This window comes from Capra hircus, chromosome 2 (assembly GCF_001704415.2).
Source record: "Capra hircus breed San Clemente chromosome 2, ASM170441v1, whole genome shotgun sequence".
In the NCBI taxonomy this organism is placed as follows: domain Eukaryota; kingdom Metazoa; phylum Chordata; class Mammalia; order Artiodactyla; family Bovidae; genus Capra; species Capra hircus.
Window position 1 is genome coordinate 2530874 of NC_030809.1, and position 24349 is coordinate 2555222.

The 24349-nt window shown below is 51.5% G+C and overlaps 1 protein-coding gene across 1 annotated transcript in view; it reads right to left on the reverse strand.

Annotated features, from left to right (window-relative positions):
* Positions 1-24349, reverse strand: part of UBR4 (ubiquitin protein ligase E3 component n-recognin 4) — a 131434-nt gene that overhangs the window by 69622 nt on the left and 37463 nt on the right. The window contains 25 exon segments of the mRNA XM_018054764.1: positions 804-978; positions 1962-2096; positions 2530-2593; positions 4490-4706; positions 5559-5775; positions 6208-6371; positions 7533-7734; positions 7980-8151; positions 9114-9271; positions 9875-10102; positions 10567-10719; positions 11057-11215; positions 12063-12245; positions 13873-14043; positions 14771-14998; positions 15431-15578; positions 15668-15738; positions 16285-16476; positions 18451-18514; positions 18915-19103; positions 19480-19678; positions 19923-20023; positions 20330-20431; positions 22163-22372; positions 23122-23279. Of these exon segments, the coding sequence (XP_017910253.1) occupies positions 804-978; positions 1962-2096; positions 2530-2593; positions 4490-4706; positions 5559-5775; positions 6208-6371; positions 7533-7734; positions 7980-8151; positions 9114-9271; positions 9875-10102; positions 10567-10719; positions 11057-11215; positions 12063-12245; positions 13873-14043; positions 14771-14998; positions 15431-15578; positions 15668-15738; positions 16285-16476; positions 18451-18514; positions 18915-19103; positions 19480-19678; positions 19923-20023; positions 20330-20431; positions 22163-22372; positions 23122-23279 (4060 nt within the window).

Sequence of the window (24349 nt, forward strand, 5' to 3'; positions counted from 1 at the left end):
CAGGTCAAGGAAGCTTGCCTGGGGAGGGAGTTTCAAGTGGGGCCCCAATCAATATGCCAACTATCCCTAGATTCCAGCAGGCACATCTAGGAAAAAAACAGTCTGGGAAAGGAATATCACAGAAAACAGTGTATGTTAGAATTAAGTAGCAGGGGGAGCATTCAGGATCTTACAGCAGAGTCAGAGATCTCGGGTCCAACTGTTCGACTTCTAAAACCTAGGGGAACATCTAAGATTTTCTAAAAAGATTCCCGGTTTATGGTATTAGAGGAAAAACAGGATGACGACAACCTATGGGAGCATGTGAGTAACAGAACTGTAGGCATCGATAAGCTCTATTTGATGAAAGCCAAGCAGGCGCGGTACCCAGCCAGCATGAGGAGAGGAGGAAACAGCATCAAGCGCTGAGAAAGGCTACTACTCATGTGAACAAAATACTGGCAAACGAACAGCACGAAAGCAAAAGATATGACTGAGTCTATTGCTCTAAAGCAACCAGGGCACAAGCTTCACTCTCCCCTGAAGGTTTCACAGAGGCAGTGACTTCAGAGACTGACTGCATCTGACACCCAGAACACTGAGTAACTCAGGAGCGATCCAGGGGCAAGCACGGGAAAGAGCACCTATTCATTAAAACAGCACAGCTCCAATGCCAGAGGCCCTACAGCTATAAAGGCAAGACGGTGAGGTCCCTATCTCAGAGCACGAAGTCCATCAGAGGCCAGAGAGAACTACGAGAGATGAGAGAGTAAAGAAGATGCGTAGGCAGATTTCAGGACCGCGGCCACACAGGCCAAGTTCACCTGTTTCCATCTGGGGCAGCTTTGACTCCGTAAAGTGCACAAGGTTGCTGGGGCGCATGATGGCGATGGAGCGTGCTGTGACCACCAGCCTCTGGAAGACCTCAGGGTCCAGATCCTTGCCTTCTTTGCTTGATGTGTTGAGACACTGCACAGCTTTGCTCAGCAAGGCCTGATCCTACAACAAAAGAATCACAGAGGATGAGCCAAAGGCAAAGAAGGCCTGGGTACTAAAGCCCAGAGGAGAGAGAAACTGGCAGACTGTCAGGCTGGCGACTTCCTCTCAAAGGAACAGGTTAATTACCACCGACTACCTGAAAGAAACCTTCAGGGCAGCCCAACACAGTTGTACTTCTTAAACACATACAATGTTAAAGCCACTTAAAAATATTCAAAAACCATGAAATCAGTATCAAAGTCTGATTGGAAAACCAGAACCAGCTGATTCTCCAGAATGGCTACATCCCAGATTTCTTTCCTACAGTCATTTCTCTGTAGGTTCATACCAAAGCTGTGTTTCCAAAACTGCCTTCCCTTGAGAGGTTCAGCGAGTTAAACTCTCATTTCTCAATTCTCTGCACTGGAGGCGGAAAAGCTAACCAAGGCATTAGGGCCGGTGGCTCCCTCCTCGTGGATCTGAAATGCTAACACTCTTTTCTATTTATAGAAACTGGCCAAACTTACTGCCTTCCATCGCTACTTACTTTAATAGGTGAGAGTCCCTTTCCCCAGACTTCCCCAAGTCTCTTTCACCTACTCACCAAATTCTTCACAAGCAAGTAAGCCCACCTCCCTGAGGTCTGTGCAGGAGTGAAGACACCGGCAGTCCTGACCTCCTGAGTGACGTCCCTGCCCCGCCCTCCAGCGAGAAGCCCCCCAACTCAAATGTCCCTCCCCTCCCTTTCTCAAATCTTGTCGATTCTATTAAAGTAACAGGAGGGGGAAAAAAAAGAGCGCAAACCAGGGGCCTGTTAGAGGCCTGTCCTCATTCTGCACGATATTCATTTCTCAGGCGAAACTAGAGGCTATGTGGGTCTAAACTCAACGCTCTCCTCTCCCCACCTGACTCCGTGACACCCTTGCTTGGCGTCCAAAAGCCAACTTACTTGCTCTCCTGTCAGTGACATCACGTCCACTTTGACAGAAGACGCCCCTGATTACCTTGTGGCTGTGGTAGGCTGAGCGGCTGGTGTGCAGGCTGGCCAGGAGGCTCTTGGACTGCTGCTGGACGCTGGCAGGGGCTGGCAGGGACAGCAGCAGCGTGGCCAACTCCTGAGCTGCGTTCTTGTTTCTCTCCTGACGCAGAAGACAGCAGGGTCGCCACTGGCCCCACACCATCCATGCAGGATGGGCTGACCACACTCTGCCCTCCCCCTCCCCCTCCCCCGCTACCAGGACTAGCCAGGGCTCCATGGGCCACAAGGAACAAAACAAACAACTTCAGAGATCACAACCCTCCCGCAACATCGGTACAGAGATCGAGACCAAGGTCAGGACTCCTGCAACAGTGCTCTTTAATCAGCACTCATCCTGTTTACAGAACACTTTCACTACGGGTCCCCTGGAAATAGGACATAAAGCCTTAAGCTGAAGACTCCTCTGGACCACCTTTGCAAATTAAGATCATGCTATAAATGTACTTGAGCTGAAAGGCTTTGGGGCCTCTGACCACTCCACTGACCTCCTGCCTCTTCAGAAAGCTCCCATGTGCTTTAAAAGAGTAACTTGCCTTCTCGATGATTGGGCCAACAGCAAAGCAGCTTTCCAGGGCTTCTAAAGAACTCACAACCAGCCTGGGGAGACAGAAAAGCTGGCTTGAGCACAAGAGCCCCCCTTCCCTCCGCCTGGTGCTTTAGCCTGCGCAGACTACAGTCCCGAGGCCCTTAGGGACAGCTAAGTGAACGCCAAATACGAAATCAAAGCACGGTAAGACCGGCCACAGGCCCCACACGAGTCGTTCCCGGTGTCACAGGCCGGAAGGAAACTGGCTCCTGCTTGTAGATCAACCTGAGGCCACGCTCATAATCCGCGACTCAAAGACAGGGCTCTCCTTCCTCAAAGAGGATAAGGGCGCTTCCTTCTGCTGCCTGCGGCAGGGATCACGGAGACAGGCTTAACAGTCTCGATGCGACAGGACCCAAAGCTCAGGTGCCCGAGACCAGTGGGCAAAGGGGAGACACAAAGGGAAAGGGTCAAGCCATCTTCTCACACTGGGAGAGCTGTGGCCACGCTCGACTTACACCTCCAAGAAAATGCACAGAAGCACTTCCTAGAAGTCGCCCAGTATGGGGAAGAGAACCAACTGGATTTTTAGGTTCACGCCAATTACCACCATTCAAAGGGTACAATGAAGCCCCTTTAGAAAACTGGGCAATTTTCCCTAAGGGAAGGATAAGAAGCCCAACCACCGAAGGGTACAAAGGGCAACACTCCCCAGGGTTCCCTCATGTGCGCTTAAGGCAGCTCAGTAAAAAGACCAACATCATGAGGGCTGAAGCTCTGGACAGACAGGGGACAGTGTGGAGAAGGCAGCTGGTAAGAAAAAGGTCAAGGGGCAGAGGGCAGCAGCAGAGAGGGACCTGGGACATGAAACCTAGGAGGACAGAACAAGCTCCCTGGCTGTTCCGACGACAGACCTTCTCCACTGACTCAGCGCCCCACCCCTCCTCACCCCTGCAGAGGGCGGAGGGGGAAGGCAGGGGCGGCCAACACCAATCGCGCACGTCCAACCCCCCGCATTCTCCACGGGGACATGGGACAGCTCTGCAGCCATGCAACGATGGGGACAGAAAGAAGCAGCAGGACTTGTCCACAGAAGCGGAATCAACGCAAAGCCACGCCATCAGTTACACGGCTCTCTAACACACACTCGCTCGTGCAAAGAAATGAAAGAGGACATACTAACCGGTCCAGCTTGGTTAGGGACTCAGTTTCAGAACTTGGGGGAGAAGCAAAAGAAAAAAAAAGGAAAAAAATGTGAAGCTCAGAGAAACCTGGAAGCACATCCTAAGCACACAGTGTAAGAGTAGAGTGGGACGGGCGTGAGGAGACAGAGGGAAGGAGGGCGGGGAGGCTGCTGGTGGGAGGCAGGGATCCCAAGCCAGGCTACTCCGATGCCTTCAGTGTAAGAGCTGAACATCTTACACTCTGAGTCGCCGCATCTACCACGGCAAACCAGCACAAAGAAGCCAAGCGCAGTGCTTAAGAAGGCCACTGGGGGGAGCCCCAGGGGGCTCTGAACTCCGCTACAAGAAGCCTGCGACAGCCTCTTGGCAGCAGTGTTATTACCACAGGAAGTAACTGCTGCAGAGAAAGATGAAAAGATGATGAGATCGGAATGAAAGGGAAGAGTTTTCCCTACAATTTCAGCAGGACCAGATCCTAATCTCTAACTCTGGCTCAAGCGTCGTCTGGTCAGCAGCCTCTGACTGCTCCCCAGGGCACCTGAGCAGTAAGAGAAGGGAAGGGACAGCAGCCCCCGGGCAGAGCCCTGGGAGTCAGCCGGCTCTGAGCACACCGCCAAGCCCTGTCTGCTCATCAGGAGACCCTGCATGTGGGGGCAGTGTGAAATCCTGAAAATCACAGGCCAGGCCTGGGACACTTAGGAGGGGCTGGGTCTCTCAAGACTCAGGTTCCGCCGGGAGAGCGGAGCCGGTGAGAACAAAGGGCTGCCCCGCCAGCGCCAGTACCTCTCCAGGACGGTTCCGCCTGTGGCAGCGGGGGCCGCCGAGTCGCTGTCTCCAGTGCCGTTGCTCTGGGTCAGGTTTGAAGGACAGATGTTGCTGACGGAGGCAGCAGGGAATTCTTCCGGAGGCTCATCAGGCCAGCCAAACTGCTCCTTAGTCTTGCCATAAATTTTCACGGCATCGATCATGGTGACGCCTGCTGGATCCACCGAAGCCCCAACTGCAACAAGCACGAGAAGCCTTTAGGAAGCACGCTCTCTGCAGGGTGACACCACCCCCTCCAGAGCAGAGACCAGACTGGTGTGGACAACGTGGTGAGCCACACCCAGGTCACAGTCAGAGAGGAACTGCATCTCCCGAGACTTCAGCAGCACTTTCACCTGGCACAGACGCTGGGTACATGCAGACACAGTTCCATGAACTGAAAGTCTGTGACGCCTCCTACTCAGAAAAAGAGACCCCAAACACCAGTGCCGGGATCCTCTGGTGCCATCAGAACACCATGTCTCCCAACTCCACCCCCAGGGACCTCTAAACACTCCTTTTGTTCAAAGTACAGATCATCCTCATTTGTACTAACAGCAACTGTTTCTGGAAGAAAGAGTATCAAACAGGTGGCCAGTAAATGGCAGGGAAAGTTGTCAACCTCATGGAAGGCCCAGGGATGTCTACTCTGAGGTTTTAAGGGCACTGCTAAACACCTCTCATTGACGTGTGCCCTGAGGCCCTCAACTGCACCTTCAGACCACTTCGTGACGGCAGGTGTTAATCTCGCTGCCTTTCTGCCTAGACAGGCAGGCAGCCCCATCAGCAAGGTCACCCAAGCGTACAGAAGGGAGCCCTGAAGCAGCTGCCTCTGTCTATACCCCTCCCATTCTCAAGTATATCCCTTTCCTGTCACCTTGCCTTCTTTATATCTCAAATAAAGCTCAACATTTCCTGATGGCAGAGATCACAGAGCTATCGGTAGAGCAAGGGGACCCCAGAATCCTGCAGAGCCGCAGAGAAGTGGCCCCTCAGTCAGAATTAATCATGAGATGGATACAATCTGCGCCAGGAGCTGGGGACTCACTGAAGAGGTTCAGCTTCTTATCAGCCTGCAGGGCTTCTTCTCTGGTGAAGGGGAAGTCGAACCAGCGTGAGCGACTGAGGTTAAGCTGCATGGTTCTGCCGAAGATCTCAATGTATGACGGGGCCCGCTCAATCGCCTGGGTCCCAATCTGGATGCGCATGCCTGTCATCACCATGGTGCTGTTGTTGTTGCTGATCTCAATGGTGAAGCCGCCGGGCTGGAGCAGGGAGAGGCGCACATGGCGAAATGCACACAAGCTCTGAAGGGCCAACTTCCGGGCCTCCCAGAGACAGCGACACATGTGCGATCCTACAGAAGACCTTGACCCTTTAGTTCCTTGGCAATGACTCCTTTGCTTCCAAGGACGGGAAACACCGCAGGGAGGAGACCCTTCCATATCGGGCTCCTTTTCTCCCCGGCATTAACCACCTCCTGCCACTCTGTGCATAGTAACCCTGCTGGTAACATGGGAGCAGGAGCCCTTCTGCATGGAGCTGAGAGTATCTGTTCATTCTGGGACCATTAGACTAGAGTCAAGGGTTAGGGAACTGAGTCTTGCACCCTGAAAGTAGAGGTGTTCCTCAAACCATACTGCTCGCGAGCCCTGATACTTAAGGACTGCACCCAGGGCTGTGCAGCCGGTCCTCACCTTGGTGTTGGCCACATACATGCCAGTGGAGTTCAGCCGGTGCTTTATCTGCTGTGCATTGTAGACCTGCAGGAGGTCATTCCCACCAAACTCCACGTCGGTCAGCTGCTGGTTGTGCTCAAAGAAGTCAATGGGGAAGGTCACCTGGCTGGAGGTGCGGGTTGCTGTGGAGGGCAGCGCCGGGGGGCCAGAGAGCATCGTCGTCAGTGTGGCCCCACCAACTCTGCCCGAGCTCACATGCATGCGTCCCAACGTTAGGCCAACTCGGGATTACACGGCTGGCATCACTATGATGCCTACACGTGGTCAGCTGCCCAACAGTCACCACCCCCAACCACAACATGACCCTGCAGGGCAAAGACATCTGGGGTCAGGATCTGGAACACTCACTCACAACAGGCTCTCTCAGAGCTGGCTTATCTAAAATAAATAACAGAAACTATTTCTTTATAGAGGAAGAGCTGCACAATTTTCTCAAACACAGGCTCTAGAACAGACTCCAGGGAGTGGGAAGAATGCTGCAATGATCTTTTTGCTCAGACCTAAATTCAAGCATTCACTCCTGGAGGAGTCCTGCTTCACCACTCAGGAGTAGGCCTCCCAGCTCAGACACCTACGATGGCTTCTACACGGCGTGCGTGTGTGCTCACTCTCTTCAGTCGTGTCTGACTCTTTGTGGCCCCGTGGACTCTAGCCCGCCAGGCTCTGTCCATGGGATTTTTCTGGCAAGAGTACTAGAGTGGGTTGCCATGCCCTCCCCTCCAGGATATCTCCTCAATCCAGGGATCGAACTCATGTCTCCTGCATTGCAGGTGGATTCTTCAGCTGAGCCACCAGGGAAAACCTGGCTTCTACGCTACTTGGTGAGAATAAGCCAACAGGGGGCGGGGTCTGCTCCCCCGCCAGCTCCGTCCTGCCCACTGCATCAGGCAAGCCACCTTCCCTAAACCCAGAGAAAACGATCTCAAACCAGGCCCAAGAGAGCACCCTTTCTTGGGCACCTAGGAACCACTGTCTGCAGAGGAGCACCAACAAACGTTTGCCTGCACAGAAAGGGGTGGCTGCAGGAACCCTGACTCTGCCTCTAGGGGCCAGCTAGCGCCGCCTCTGCCTCTAGAAGCCACACTAGCAGGACAGTCCCCATCTCTTTCTTTGTCGTGCCACAAGGCATGTGAGGTCTTGGCCGGCCAGAGGCTGAACTCGCGCCCCTGCGCTGGAAGTGCAGAACCTCGGCCACGGAAGAGGCCCAGCCCCGCGGTTCCCGGGCGTCCGTGGCCGTCCACCCCGGGTCCCCTCCCAGGCAGGCCTCGGCGGCGGGGCCTTACTGGTGGCGGCTGCCTTGCGCTTGCGGACGGGCTTCATGACGCTGATGACGCTGCTGGGCTGCAGGGAGGGCTGCAGCCAGTAGGAGGTGCTCTCCACGCTGGCCATGTAGATGCGCAGGCTGCCGTCCTCGCACAGCAGGATCATCGTCGTCCGCTGCTGCTCGCTGCAGGCCGTGTGCCTGATGGCCACCATGTCCTGGATCTAGGAGGAGGGGGCGGGCCGTGTTAGTCCCCACACCCACGGACCAAGACCTACACAGAGAGGCAGAGAGGCCATTGGTTTCACAGTCAACGGGGGGAGTGCAAAAGGCCGGCAAAGAAAAGGCATCTAGGAGAAGAGTCTTCATAGGCCTCCGTCAGAAGAGCTGGCAAAGGGACAGGGTATACAAACACAGAACCAGGGCAGGGTCGCGGGCTACTCAAGCGACGGGGGAGCGCGGCCCTCACCTTTGCTTTGGCAGGAAGAGTCTTAATCTCCTGGATGAGGAAAGTGTCTGGCTTCACCATCACCACGAGGGGCACGCCTGTAGTCTGCTGGACACAACACACCAGGCCAGGGTGGTTCATCACCTCAGACCACTGACACAGAGCAGGAGGCGCCTTACTGCCGCCGTTGGAGCTGCGGACGACACAAGCGGCCCGTCAGGGCGCCACCCTCCCTCTTTCGCTGACCGGAAGGACACCAGTCAGGGCGCCACCCTCCATCTTTTGTTGACCGGAAGAACATCCTCACTACCTACTGGACTCTCAGAGAAATATACCCACCCGAGGACTCAAACTACCCAGGAGCCTCCAGTTTTACTCTGAGCCACACGTACAGTCTCACACACAACACGCGCCCTAGCGGGAGTCCTGGTCCAGGCTCTCCCCTGTCTGAGGGGATCGGTGACCCTATGTGCCTAAGGCTATCAACTGCACAGGCCCATGGAGGTGCCAAAGGCTAACAACCCATTGTCCTTTTAAGAATTTTCAAGCATATCAAGCTATGAATGAATGGTGTCCACTTTATTTCACCCCAAACCAGCTGATTCACAAAAAGAGGGCAGAGAGAAAGTGCCGTAATTGCTTTTCAGTGGCCGAAAGGAAAGAGGGGAAGAAACCTTAAACCTTTTCTGCCTCCTCCTTAAATAAAACAGCCCCCACCTCACATACCCCTACCTTCTAGAAGCCTGATGGCAGCCCCCGCCTCCCAAACTCCCACCATGCCCCATGGACTGACATCACGTTCTATTTACTGATCAACGCCTCCCCCACCCCAACCAGGAAGGAAACTTCAAGGGCATCTTAGCAGCAGGGATGTCTAAGAGAAAGAAACTGACATTCCCTTCTGAAAACTCTCTCATCAAATTAAAATCACATTTGCTACCTTGACCATAGCTTCTCCTTCTACGTGACAGCGGCCCCCGCAAGCTACCTCTAACAGCCTGGGGGACAAACCACGCAGACTGGCCAGCCTGCCCACGCCAGGTGCTGCCTAGTTTAGAGACCCCAGGCAGGGAAGGGAGAGCCCCCGGGAGGGGCGGAGCTCCCCTACTGAACACGGGGCGCTGCGGAAGTTCAAGGCTAAGTGCTGAGCCCCACCTTTTGATGTTGATGGAGAAGAGCTGCAACACCTCCAGAGTCGTCCTGCTGATGGTGGCTGCGAACGACCTGCCTTGGCAGTAGCTGAAGAACAGCAGCTGCAGCACGTGCGAGTAATAGACGGACACGCCACCGCCCGCCACCTGGCTGTTGCTGTCCTGTCACAACAGACACAACATCCACATTACGTCCCCAGGCCGCCGGGGCGCTGGCGGGCCCTTCGGCTGGTCACTCATTGTGTTTATTTGCTTTTGAATGTACGCAGGTGCTTTTCCTGATTTCTGGCTGCGCTGGGTCCTCGATGATGCACGCAGGCTTTCTCTACCTGTGGTGAACACGGGCTGCTCTCTAGCTGCAGTGCGAGGGTCTCGCTGCAGACCACAGGCTCTGACACTCGGGCTGCAGGAGTTGCAGCAGCCGGCTCAGTATCGCGGCTCGTGGGCTTGGCTGCCCCATGGCGTGTGAATCTTTCCAGACAGAGATCAAACTCATGACCCCTGCATTGGCAGGTGGATTCTCAACCACTGGACCCCCAAGGACGTCCCTGGTCATTCAGTTTAGACCATGATTAAGGGCTCTCACTCTCCAAGCAGGAGATCCCTGTGGTAAATCTTAAAAATACTATGAGAATAAAAGAACTTCAAGTTTAATCCTTAAGGACTAGAGTTTTGCTGTCATGTAAAAGTTAAAAGAGAGACACTGAAAAAGCCACTAAGCTGATGAACCCTAGCCCGGAAGGAAGCGGCGCCATGCACCCTAACCTTCAGGTCCTCGTGGTTGACCTCCAGCACACTGGTGACATAGAAGGGTCCCTGCTGGGCGCTGCTGGCCTCCTCCATGAGCTGCGTATAGATGTGCCCCGCCGAGGACATGATAACAATGATGCTCTTCCCCTCCTCGCTGAAGAGGAAGGTGACATCTCTTATCTTTGAGCTGGGCAGGAGAAAGTAGAAGGTGGGACTCAAGGCATCAACCGACAGGTCATAAATCTGCAAGAGAGAAGGAAGAAAGATCGAATAAGGGAGGTCTCTCTCAGCCCCAGGCCCAAACGCTCCCGGTGCAGCAGGGAGTGGTGGTGGTGAGGAAGGGCACTCTTCCACTCAGCACACACCCGTCAGTGCTAGGCACTGGGCACACAAAGATGAATAAGGTCTCTTTTCACTCTCTCTTAAGGGATGAGCAGAGGAGACACATAAATTCTATACCAAGGACAGCAAATGAGAGCGGTGCGCTGAGTACAGCAGAGACTGAACCAGAACCTATGCTCTATTACCTACACACACATAGCTCCTGCGCAGCAACAGGACAGAGAGCACCAAAATGTTAGGAGTCTTTATTTTTAATTTCTAAAAGAAGCTAGCACACGTAATGGAGATCTGCCATTCAGAACGGCATTCTGAATTTAAAAGCAAAACCGCTGTGGGACCAGACAATGAAAGAGCTGTACCTATACCTTGACAAAGTCTGCGGTGACGATCGCTAACTCGGTCTGTGAGCCAGGCAACCACACGGCTTTGATGATGAAGTTCCCTGTGGCCAACTGGGGGTGCAGAACCAAGTGATCCGAAACAGAGCCTGAGCTGCTGAAGGTCAGCACGTGGCAGTCCTGAGCACGGGTGGAGGAGCAGAACGGTTACAAGGCAATCTGGAAAGCAGGCTAACTCATTTCAGCGTTTAACAGTGCCTCTTCTTCCCCGGCACTCCCTGCCTCCAGACAGTACTCAGACTGTCGAGTAACACGTTGAAGTGTCAAGAACACACAAAGCTTATTTCCAACAGAAGAGAAATCTGGATGACGTGGAAGAAATTCAGAGACTTCTTTCGTGTTCCCAATGGCTTTTAAGTTCCAATCTCAACAATGAGTAAGAGAAAGTGGAGCTAAGAACAGGAGAAAAGGTCACAGTGACCCGTAGCTCAACAGAACCAAACTGAATCAGGATTACCTTCAGCCCACAAACGGCCAGGTAGTCCTCCTTGCAAGGATTCCCTGTGAGGCTCAGCACAGTGAAGGGCACCGGGGCAGAAGCCAGGCGGGTCAGAGTCAGCTTTCTTTTGCTGGAATCCGCTTGCTTCAGGAGAGCAGAGAGCTGGAGGACAGTGATCTGCCAGAGAATGATTACCAATTTATTCTCAACCCTCTTCCTCTCAGAGAACACCAGCAAAAACAAAAGCTCCTGCACTAGAGCTACTGATCTGCAGGCTGTTTTTGTGAGCAAGTCTCTTCAAAAACCCAAGACCAGGATCAGCCTCTATTTTCTCTAAGGAATGGCATGCCTTTCATTTCTTCTTTCTAGAGGTGAGCAAAGAAGCCAGCTTCATGCACTCCGCCCGTAACACACTGAGCAGCCGCGCGCACTACTGGCCCCCCTCGTCTCTCCGTGAAAATGGTCTGAAAGTCTGTTAGAGCTGCTTGCATCTCTAATCTCGTTTTCACTTAATGTACAGGTAAAACAAATGAGGACGCCGGAAAACAGAAAAGCTTGAGTTAAGACACTCTCCTCTAACTTCTCCTGTTCTATAAAATTCCATAAACTTCCCTGGGTCTTCAAGAGGGCTGGGAGCACAGGGAAGACCTAAATAAGGACCACCGAGCCCTCCTGGGCAGACTCTCCTCTCTCCACTGTGTCCTCCAGCGTGGCTAACCTGAGAAAGACTGCAAGCCACACTGTCCTGGAAGCCTCCAGTCGTTACCTTGGCCCAGGGGTCTGACTCACAGAGTGGGAACTGACTCATTAGTCTCTGTTCCAGTCAGACTGGTTCTGAGTCTAATAAAGTAACTCAGGGTTCCAGCAGCAAAGCTTGTTGAGATCTGTCCCTGAAGCTTTGCTAGAATTCATAAAAACAGACGTTTTCCTGGCGAGCCAGTCTGAGTGTTGCCCCCTGTGTGTTCTGCTCAGCACCTACGACAAACATGGTCTCAAATGAGAGGGAAGGGATTGGAGGACCCACCTTGCCTTTCTCATGGCTGACAGCCAAATGCTGGCGGCGCCCGTGAGGGGAGGAGAGCACACACATAGCCACCCTCCTAAGCACGTGGGCGCTAATCAGCTGGCGAATGGTCTGACCCTGGTCTCCGCTGTAATTCATCCGAACATTCTCAAAGGCACCTTCCTGGGAGCCTAACGTGGGAACCTGGCAAAGACGGACACAGAGAGAGTAGGCAGTAATGAGGCGAAACAGAACAGGTGGAATCACACACACACACACTGCTCGTATGACTGAAATACTGTACAGTCTAGTTACTCAAGAGCAATGGCTTCCGATTTCTAACCCACGGAGAGTTAATTCACCAAAATTACTGCCAGTCCAGTAAGAACAACGCAGTAAGTGCTGCAGAGAACTAAGTTAACTTAAGTGCTGATTTTTTTAAGTGTTAAAAAGCACCTCTGTCTTTTCTTTTAGGCCACGCCACACAGCTTGTAGGATATCGGTTCCCCAACCAGGGATCGAACCCGGGCCCTCAACAGTGAAAGCACTGAACCCTAACCACTGGACCACCACGGAATTCCCAAAATGCCCTTTTAAAAAATGAAATGATAATGATGATAGTGTTTTTTTTTTCATTGATTTACCCCAATAAAATTAAAAGTCAGCAACCTTATGGATCACCAACACCATCCCAATATTTTTCTAGCTTCATCTTTAGTATCTGCAAGTCTAAAACTACTGCTCTAAAACTGTGACTGATTTTTAGGGGAGGGAGGTTGGCCATTGCAGGATCTTAGCTCCCTGACCAGGGATTAAACGCAGGCCCCCTGCAGTGGAAGCACAGAGTCCGAATGACTGGAACCCTAGGGAATTCCCAATGGTGACCGATTTTCAATGAAACGTCAGAATATCTGTGTGTCTGTCTGTGTGTGTGCTACCAAGTGACCGTGTTGCCCTCAGAAGCAGGCACCCTGTGAGACCTATCCGTGCGCCTCACTCGTTGTTATGCTATCCTTCCAGAAGTGCGGGAGTTTCCTTTCTCCTTTAACTCTGGCTGCTCTGGATCTCCTCTGCCGCACACAGGCTTCCTCCAGTCGTGGTGAACAAGGGCTACTTCCTGCTGCAGCGCTCGGCCTTCTCACTGCAGGGCTTCTCCCGCTCTGGACCACAGGCTCCAGGCTTGCGGGCTTCGGTAATCATAGCACACAGCCTTAGCTGCTCCCACATGGGGGCTGTCAGTTCCCAGACCAGGGATCAAAGCCACGTTCCCTGCCTTGGCAGGCGGCTTAACCCCTGGCTCACCAGAGACACAGCTGCTCAAGAGGCTGAGCAGACCACTCCAGGAGTCCTCCAGTCAGTGCTGGGCAGCAGGCGCACAGTGGACGACGACTTAGAACTTAGCACCCACGTCACAGCAAGAACGAAAGGAAGACAACCTAACAGGCTCTAAGCCGAGGAGGACAAGCACTGCTTCTGGATGCAATACGAGCCTTGAGGGAGAAGTCCCAGTAGGGAGGTCTTTAGTACAGGAGACACTCCTGGCCACTGAGATTGCCCCCAAACGTCACTCCTCACACACAGGGGTTCACATATTTACGTGAACTGAAAAGGAGACTTATGCGCTGTTGGTCCAAGTGACCTTCCATCCCCTTCGTTAGAAGACACACCTCACATGCCGTTTTTCACATTGGGCGTCATGGGTTCTTACAGCCCAGGTTCTGAACGCCCATGGGTGACTCTCTAGGGTGCATCTCGGAGCACCGAGCGCCCTCTGGCTGCCCAGTGGGCGTGCTGGCTCCCCGGGGCCCCGGCCCCGATGCCGGCCACTCACCATCAGCTGGTCTGTCATCTCGACAGCCTTGTCCACCGTGTGCAGCTCCCGGAGGGCCTGCTGGGCCCGGCTGCTACTCCCCACCGCAGACGCCTGCTGGAAGTTGGTCTGAATGGCATCCATGAGGAAACTGAGCATGTCTAACACGAGAGGAGCGAAGGAGAAATTGGCCTGAGAAAAATCCAAATACACAAGTGAAAAAAAAAGGACGGGTCACACTCGTCAGCATCATCTTGCCAGTAACGACCTACAGAACCCAGGACCCAGCTTCCTCACTTGAGTTATGTGTTTCAGCCCTCACTTCACTCTGAGCACTGGATTTGATTCCAGTCAGCATGCGACTGGGTCACTAAACCAGGGGCCCCACGCTGATAAGCACTGCTTCCACACACACCGCGCTCAGTGAGACATCTAGTGTGGGTCCAGTCACGCACCACTTGGGAGACCGAGACGACCACCACCCGACGACCACCCACTGCTTTCTGGGTCCCGTGCTGCAGATGAGGGGCCTGCGCCAAGAAAGGGTGCCCCGGAGCATCACACACCTTCACACAAACCCCCAAACATCCTCAGCCACAGAGTCCCTGTGAAGCAGTGATTGACCACACACACGACTGCTATTCACATGATGGATATCAGTAACCTTGGAGGACAAAATAACCACTGGTGGAATGGGAAGGAGAGCGCTGTGCCAGGCTCCACGCTCTGCTCCCGTGCTGTGCACCACCAGAGCCCACCCGGCTCTGCAGCTCCTCCCACCGGGCCCCACCCGGCTCTGCAGCTCCTCCCACCGGGCCCCACCCGGCTCTGCAGCTCCTCCCACCGGGCCCCACCCAGCTCTGCAGCTCCTCCCACCAGGGCCCCACCTGGTTCTGCAGCTCCTCCCACCGGGCCCCACCTGGTTCTGCAGCTCCTCCCGGCAGCCCTCCACAGTGCGGCACAGGCTGCTCTTCTTGGGCTTCTCTTCATCAGCACCCTTTCCATCGCTGATGGTGACCTTGGCCTTGTCCGCCGGGGCGGTGCTGGTGTGGCGCACGAGACTCTCTGAAGCCCTGGGCTCAGTCTGAAATGCTGACTCCTTCATGGTGGAGCTCATGCCACTGCTGGGAGTTCGCTTCACCAAAGCCTAGGGACAGGAAATGTCAGAGGTCCCCAATTTCTTGTCACAAGCGCAGATGAAATACTGTCTAAGATCTCGGAGGAAAAATCTGACTCAAAGGGGAGACTGGCTAACCATTTAAAGAATATCCAAAAGCCTGAATTCTAATCTTTGTGGTATTTGCCTAATAGCTAACACTTTACCCACTCATAATGACAGGTCTTAAAATTGGGGTAGGGTCTTTGATAACACTGCAAGATCTCTAAGGATACTGCAAGTTCTACTATCCTAAGTGAAGTGTTTAGGCCATGACTATACAACTGATCATTGACAGAACCAGAACTTGGTCCTAGACCCAGGACACCATGAAGGTGACGTGGGAAGTTCCCAGTTTGGCTTACACATCTGTATCACTAACAAGTCACCCTTTAGAGCCAAGGGAGTGTTCTAATTCCTCACCAAACAGCTGCCATCTTCTTTGGCTCCACAGTCACAGAAGAAGGACCCGTATTTGGCATAGGAAATCTCGTGGTCCTTGTGGCACACTTTGGCGCACACTGTGCACACACCCACCCCGTCGACCATTTTGCAAGTGTGACAGTGGTACCTAGAAGGAATGAGAACCAGGCAATGAGTCCAGAAGCCCCAAAATCCACGGCCTGGGAAGCCCCACCAAGAAGGAAAAGCTGCTCATACCAATGCTGGTTCATGAATTCTTTCTGAGTGATGGTAAAAGTGCAGAGTTTATTGCAAAGAGAATCTTCATCCTTCAAAGATAATAAATTTTTTAAATCAGAAATACATCCTTCCACACAGGCACCCACAAAAACACACCCTATGGAAAATAAACCACTGACTTCATAAATGACTAGTAGAAACCTATTCCAGCTGGGGAGAGCTTGCAGGCTATAAATGTGATCCAATTTCAGATAAGACCTTCAGGTTTTGTGGCTAAGAAAAAAATAAACCTTACGCTTCCTCTACAACGCAGCTCACACCATCCCCCTGAAAAACTCATCACTGAAACTCCATTCTGGACGCAACAACCAGTGGGAACGGCAGCCCAAGTGCCTCTAGAGGGAAGAAGGCCCAGGCTTGTTTTTAAGGGTCCTTCCTCTCGGAGGTTAGAGTCCTACGACTTGTTCTGCAGGCCTGGAAAATCAGCCTGGCATTAGTCATGAAAGCTCTGAATACGCAACAAGGACTGGGAAGAGTCCTGAAGCGCACAGGGGCCAAAACAGAAGGCCAAAGGCCTGGTAACGTGAGCTCTGCGAGTGCCGGTCAGCCATGACTGTGGTGGTCACTCCACTTACTGAGTCCTCGGCCTGGGAGTCTTCCTCTTCCACTGCCAGCTCCTCCACCCAGTCAGAGTCCACCTCAATCGCCCGCTCCTCGCCATCCACGGAGAGGTGACTTGGCCCTTGGCCGTTGCTCTGGCTCAGGGCATTGGTGACATCGGCCAAGTAAGCCATAATGTGGCACGTGCACTCAAGGACTATCACGTGCTATAAAGAAGACCACCACACCACGAAAGGTCAGCTCTCCACATTCCATCACCATGCAAACTGTGTTTTTTCACGCTTTTTCCAATAAAGCTCAAGGAACAGCACAAAAAGCAGAGAAGAAAAATAGCATGTCTTAATTATCTATTTCCTTAGCTCTTCGCACGCAACAGCAAGTAGCTGGTCAATAAACTGCACGGGGACTCCCCTGGGGGGCCAGTGGTTAGGATTCAGCACTTCCAATGCAAGGGATGCAGGTCTGACCTCTGGTCAGGGAACTAAGGGTCCATATGCTGCATGGCGTGACCAAAACTTTAAAACTTTAAAAAATAAAGAAACTGTATGGAATCAGTATGATTCACCCCTTAAGCACAAAGACGACTCTTTAAAAATCATAAAATAGGGCTTCCCTGGCGGTTCAGTAGTAAAGAATCCACCTGCCAACGCAGCGGACGTGGGTTTGGTCCCTGATCCAGGAAGATCCCACAAGCCACGGAGCAACTGAGCGCGGGGGCCACAGCTACTGAGCCTGTGCCCTAGAGCCTGGGAGCTGCAGTTGCCGGAGCCCTCGAGCCCCGGGGCCCAGCTTCCACGGCAAGAGAGGCCACTGATCCCAGAGAGCAGCCCCTGCTTGCAGTGACTAGAGAAAGCCCAAGCAGCAACAAGGACCCAGCACAGTGAAATAAATGAATATATTTTTTTAAATTTTATAAAACGAAGTACCACATAAACCAGGAGAATAAAGTTGAAACAGACACAAAAATCACTCCAGGAAAAACTAGACTGACACAGAGAACGGAGTGGTGGTTCCAGAGGCCGGGGGTAGGAGGGCGATTCAGTGAGGCAGGTGATGTGAGTCAAAAGACAAACTTCCAGTCATAAAATAGGCAAGCCATGGAGACTAGAGTTAATGCTAATGTACGCATATCTGAAAGCGGCCAAGAGAGTAGGTCTTGAAAGTTCTCACTACAAGGAAAAAAGTCTAACTATGTATGGAGACGGATACTAATCTAACTATGTATGGAGACGGATACTAGTTTACCTATGTATGGAGACGGATACTAGTCTAACTATGTATGGAGACGGATACTAACTTAATTATGTATGGAGACGGATACTAATCTAACTATGTATGGAGACGGATACTAACTTAACTATGTATGGAGACGGATACTAAGTTAACTATGTATGGAGACGGATACTAATCTAACTATGTATGGAGACGGATACTAGTCTAACTATGTATGGAGACGGATACTAACTTAACTATGTATGGAGACGGATACTAACTTAACTATGTATGGAGATGGATGCTAACTAGACTGCGATCATTTTGCAATGTATACAAACATTAAGTCACTATTGTGTAAACCTGAAACTAACACTCTATGTCAATTACACCTCAAGAAAAGAGATAAAAAGACTACATTAAAGCATGAGTAAACTCTCATTGGCTTTTTTCCCTGCCATAATCATTTTTTTAACCATTAGTGAAAAACATTTAAATTAGCCACAATGACAGCCTCGCAGGTTGGGTGGAGCGAGAAAATGCTCGAATGCAAGGTTTCTGTCAGTTGCCACCCTTCTTCTCAGCACAGTGGCCTGAGCCTCCAGATAACGTGAACAATTCTAGCACCTGGACTGGAGATGCGGAGGTAAACACTAACCCACGTTTGCCACTCAGAGCACACAATTCCGATGCAGGAGCAGCGAACAATTTCCCAGAGAATGCCAATATCTAAAAATGGCAGAAATTCACTGTTTTAAGAAGGATTCTGCTGGATGTCTGTTTGCAGAGCATTTCCTCGGGCTCACTTCCTGCCCCAAGAAGAGGACTGTGGGTGTGCCCTTGGCACTGGCACACTTCGAGGCCTTTGAGACCCTGGGCCTCCCCTCTGCAGGGGCTCCAGGGACAGAAACCAACAGCAACGGGACTTCCATCGCTCCCTGGCCGCCGCCGCCCCTCACCCTCCTTACCTTTCCATGCATGACACCAGCATTCAGTTTTTCAATCACATTCTTCTGGGACAGGTACTTCTTGCTGCCAAATAAAAAAAAGCGGGGGAGATGGGACACAAAATCATCTAAGGAACCAAAGAACGGAAGCATTTCCATGGATCTTGCATCAATTTGTAGACAAAGTGAACTAAAGGCATTCTTTGGAAATTATATGGGTCATCAGCGATTAGGGGGTTATAGTTGGTACACTTTCCCAAGACTTCTAGGAATAATGAATAAGAAACTCTACTAATAAAAGAGCAGAGATTAAATCTAAAGTGAACTGATTGAATCTACAGTGAATAATCCCCAATAAAAAGACAGAGCTTCAAGTTTCTTTTGTACTCACTCTGAGCTACAAAAAAAATAGCCTGCAATTAATTATACCCCTTGAGAGCAACGGTGTATCATACAGATGCAACCCTCCCATTTCATCTTCTTACCATCTACTCAGCCAGTCCACAGCAGCATTATGAAGCTGAAGATGGCCAGCACCTTGACCTGCACCCGCCAGGGTAGCCATGACAACCATGAGTTCAGGGAAACCGGTCCCATCACCGTTGGCCAGCATCTCTGTTGCCATGGGGATCAAGGTGCCCAAGAGCACAGCACACACACCTTCCCCAACTTGACTGGTAGAAAAGAAACAGCGCAGTGGTAAATATTCAGTAGGACTCAGTATTGAATTTGTAAGAATTCAGAATTTCTAGGAAGCGTTTACAATTAAGCGTTAAATGCATGACCACTCACTAAGCCAAGTTGTGCACTTGGGCTGCTAGACCATAAAACAATCACACGTGTTACAACTGCCAGGAGAAGCCACTGCAGAAGTTTCCTCAGGGGAAAAATCAAGGAGGTACGCTAGATTCCTTGAGTCTATTGAGAGGGGGCTGCGGGATCGCTGCAAATGCTTCAGGACTGACTGAGGCTGAAGGAAGCACAGCTGCAAACACTCTCGCCCTGTTGCTGGGGCTGTCGGAACGCGTGATATGAGCGCGGGCGCGCTACCTGTTTTCCCGAACAATGTAGGTGGTCAGCAGCTGCAGCAGCTGCCTGTTCTCCTGGATCACGTCCAGCTGATCGGAATCTTTGGGGGGCGATGCAGTCATGCGGGTGAGCCATGCCTGGAGACGCGCAGGCTCCACGCAAGCCAGCTGGGCCAGGGAGCCACAGAGGTGCAGGAGGCTCGGGTTAGGGCTCTTCTCCGCTGGGGACAGAGCAAGAGGCGACGGTCAGTGCAGAGGGGCGGGGGAGGGAAGAGGCCCAGACCGTGAGCCAGGGAAGAGGGAAGGCTCCAAGCAAGCCTTTGACTTCCTTCCAAACTTCCTCTGAGGAATTCTCTCCACTTGTTAGCATTCTCCTGCCGTAGTTACACTCGGGCAGAAGATAGGCACAGTCATTAGCTGGACATCAAAGTTCCCCTAAGAAGATTATTAAAAGCTGCCACTCACTCAGCTGGAAGAGTTTAGTGAAGAATTTCAAAACTCGGTTACAGAATTTAGCAGAGAGGTTCTCATTGGCTGTTGCCATCATGATCTGCACGAGTTCTCCACTGAAAGGCAGGAGGGGAAAAAATGGAAGGATCATGTTAAGCGTCACATAAAAAGCACCCTCTTCTATTTCCTCACAATCTCATCCCCTCTAGGAGAACTGTCACCTGTGAGTCAACAATGCCAACGAATCAAAAACAACCCCCTTCACCAATAACCTCAAGGCGCCAGCAGCTAACCAGTCCTCCCGGAAGTACAAACATCTAAGCAGGCTTTTGTATTTCCCAAGAGAACAACCAGGTCAACACAGTCCTTGCTTCTGGAAGGCATTCAGAAACCCTCACTGAGAAGAACGCAGCGGAGCTCACCTGTCAGAGAAAAATTCCTCCATAGCTTTACGAGCCTGGCTGCTCTCCAGTTGCTTTTCCAAATACTGGAGACATTCCTCTAAGATGGATTCATCGAGTCCACTGAAAATCCAACAGAAAAATTAACTATAGAAACAAGGGTTGTTTTGATGTCCTAATACTACCTTTAAAAATTCAGAAGTCTACGGCTTTCCCTGGTGGCTCAGCAGTAAAGAACCCACCTGCCAATGCAGGGGACACGGGTTCGATCGCTGGTCTGGGAAGACCCCACCTGCCATGGGACAACTCAGCCCATGCACCACAACCACTGAGCTTGTGCTCTGGAGCCCAGGAGGTGCGACTCCTAAGCCCACAAGCCACAACTGCTGAAGCCCGAGCACCCTGGATCCTGTGCCCCCGACAGGAGAAGCCGCCACAAGGAGAAGCCCACGAACCACAGGCAGAGAGCAGCCCCCACTCCCCACAACCAGAGAAAGCCCACACAGCGACAGAGACCCAGCACAGCCGAAAGTAAGGTTTTAAAATATATTTTTAAAAACCCAATTTTAAACTATTAAAAAAAATCCTAAGCCTATTTACGGCTATACCTTGAGGGCAATATTTAGTTTTGTTTTGTCAAAGCTTGGCATAAACCCTGGCATACAGCAGCTGCTAAATAAATGAGGAATTAAAACTGCAATAGAACAAAAAATTCCTAAAATCTGAGATAAGTGATGCAGTCAGTAGCTAAGAGTTCAAAGAACCAGAGTTGTTATCTCAAACTATCAGGAAGAGGAGGGAAGGGAGGGGAGAACTGGAGGGGGAGAGAGGGCGTAAGGGAAGTGGGACACGCAGGCATGCTACGTCTTTTCTCTGCGACCCCACGGGCTGCGGCCCCCAGGCTCCTCTGTCCATGGGTTTCTCCAGGCAAGAGTACTGGAGTGGGTTGCCACGTCCTCCTCCAGGGGATCTTCCTGACCCAGGAACTGAACCTACGTCTCCCACCTTCGCAGGCAGGGAGGAGTGACAAAAGAGAAGTGGGGAGAGAGGGAAAAAAGGCAGCAGCCTCTCGTGAAAACCTGGACTGCTTGACAAGAAGGCAGAAAATCCCAATACCTGGAACCGTTTATCTATATAGTTCTCAGTGGGATACAACTGTACTCAGCTGCTCTTTTAAGATTCGCCTACATCAACGTGGCCTACACCAGCATGGTCAAAGAGCGCAATGAGACCACCTTCATGCCGCAGAACATCTATCTCACAAGCACAGTCGCAAAAATGTTAGAGACTGTGTCAAGCTCCTTTGCACACATCACCACATCTAGTGCAGCGTGCTCGTTCCTAAGGATGAATCACAGAAGAGGACTCCAAGTAAATTTTCATATGTGTCCTCAAGAATGCAAAATGAACACAAACACAGAACTTTCTATTAAAAAGCACAACCAGGGACTTCCCTCGTGGCCCAGGGATCAAGGATGCACCTGCCAATGTAGGGGACACAAGTTCAATCCCTGGTCTGGGAACTAAGATCCCACATCCCTTGGGTCAACTAAGCCTGAGACGTAACTACTGAAATCCCCGCCCTAGAACCCATGCTCCACAACGAGAAGTCACTGCAACAGGAAGTCCTCGCACCGCAGCGAAGAGGAGCCGCCTCCCAGCTCCCCAGCAACTAGAGAAAGCCCATGCGCAACAGCAAAGACCCAGCATAACCAACACAACCAAAATTTAATTTTTCAAAAAGGCACAATCGTAGGCTGTTAATGAATGACAGAGAGAAGCAAGTGCTGGTGTCTTTCACCGGGAGTAGCAGGAAGCCACAGGGACCAGCAGCCTCTCCCCAGTCGGGCTCACCTATTGGGGTCCGCGTGGTTGGCCAGAATGTTGTAACAGCCGGTGATGAGCTTCTCATACACACGAGCCAAGAACTCATCAGACTCCGCGGGGCCCAGGACGCGCTCCAGGGAGTTGCTGCTGATCTCAGCCACACTCTCAGTGCTTGACTCCAGAAGAAGGGGGAGCAGTGTCTGGATTACTTGTGCCGGGTTCATCTCATCGGACCAGCTTCAGCAAAGAAAACAGAATCTAATCAGTGAATGTACTCTGAACAGCTGCAAGGGGAGGAGAGGGCAATCCAGTCATTTCTTGAGAAGGGCTTTTTTCCTGGGACAGTTGTTTTTCACACAGGCACAGTCCTGCAACTTCATGGTCTTCTTTCTCATCACTGTATCAGAAGTTAAAATCATTTCCATTTGAAAAATCCACTCATTAAAACATTAAACTAACTACATAAGATGTATTCTGTAATACTTAGAAAGGAAAATTTACTGCAACCTAAGCTAGTAACCCTCCAAGACAACCTTTCCAGAAGAACTGGCAGGAATCTGGATCACTTTTAAGGCAATGAGATACAGGACTTTACTCGTGACCTATGTACAGGAAGCCTGCCCTAGTCCCCACGCTGGCAATGTCTAAGCTCCGCAATGAACCTGGAGAAGCATGACCTCAAATACGTCATCGTCACCTTGAAACTTAAACCCAGAGCACTTCCACGTCACGGTATGATTTAAAGCCAGCGTGTTTTTTCTGAAACACACTACACATAAAGAGGGGGAGGTCCTCTGGTGCCCTCCACATCTACGTTCAAAATCCTTCTAGGGAGACACTCACACTCTAAAGCCACAGGCTCTCTCTGCTATAGAAGTAGGCAAAACAAGCACTACCACGAAGTTAATGTAACTCTCGCTGTCTTCCTGCAGCTATGACAGAGCGCAGGCGCGAAGAGCACTCAGGGCTATGCAGCTGGTACTCACACTATGAGGTCTCCAGTCAGCCTGACCAGGGAGAGGAGGGTGTGCTTCAGGGACGCAGCCAGGGGCAGACTCTGGCCACAGAGCGTCCCCAGGTGGGCAGCCTGCACAGCACTGATGTAGCTCTCAGAAGGGACGGTGTCATTGGCAAAGGCGTTGCGCTGAAAGGAGGCAAAGCAGACATAAATGGAGAGACCATCCATCTCCAGATGCTTACACGAGCAAAGAGAAAATCAAAGACCCCACTGGGGTTCACAGACAGGGACTCTATTCAATATACACTCTGAGTCACCCTGGGAAGGAAAGTGGAGTGGAGTGAATGAAGGGAGTGGAGCGGAGTGAATGAAGGAAGCAGTGACCAAATTTTAGTTAGTACAAGTTTAAATTTTAAAAGGGCGACCCTGGTGGCTCAGCGGTTTAGTATCCGCCTCACAGTGCAGCGTACACTGGTTCGAACCCTAGTCCAGAAGGACCCCACACGCCCGGGAGCAGCTCAGCCCACGTGCCACCACTACTGAGTCTGTGCCCAAGAGCCTGGGAGCCCAGCTCCTGAGGCCTGTATCCCCCAGAGCCCGAGCTCCGTAAGGGAAGCCACCGCAACAAGGAGCCTGCGTGCCACAGCAAAGGGCCGTCCCCTTCACTGCAACTAGAGAGAAGCCCGCACAGCAAAGAGGAGCCGGTGCAGCCACAAGGAAACCAGGTCTTTGAAACAGAAAAGGTAAAGTTGAGCTAAAATTTGGTTACTACAAAGTTAAGACACCCAATACCACTTTTCAAAGAATTAGGATATATTACATTTAATATTAAAACTATGCTTGTTTGCCTCTAAGAAGGGAAAGATCAGGATTTCACAAGGCATCTGGTTCCCCATTACAAACATCTTGATTATCCTTGCACTACAGCTCCGGGTGATGTAAATAGAGATCACGATTACAAAGCAAGGATAATAAGATTATAACACTTGGTTTTTCCAAAGAACTGTAATAACACAATAATCTGTTAACAGAGGTTAGTCTGAGGACAGCACACAGGAAGAGCAAGGGAACTGACAGAAGATCCAACAGTCTTCTGAAAGCCTAGAGAACTTCAATGCTACCCCATAAAATTATGACAGAGGAGCAGGTTCTTGACATATAACCTAAAAGGGAAAGGAAACAGTTAACATCTACTGACAATCCACGTGCCAGAAAATGTGCTGGGCACTTTCCATCTAATATCCTTGATCTTCACC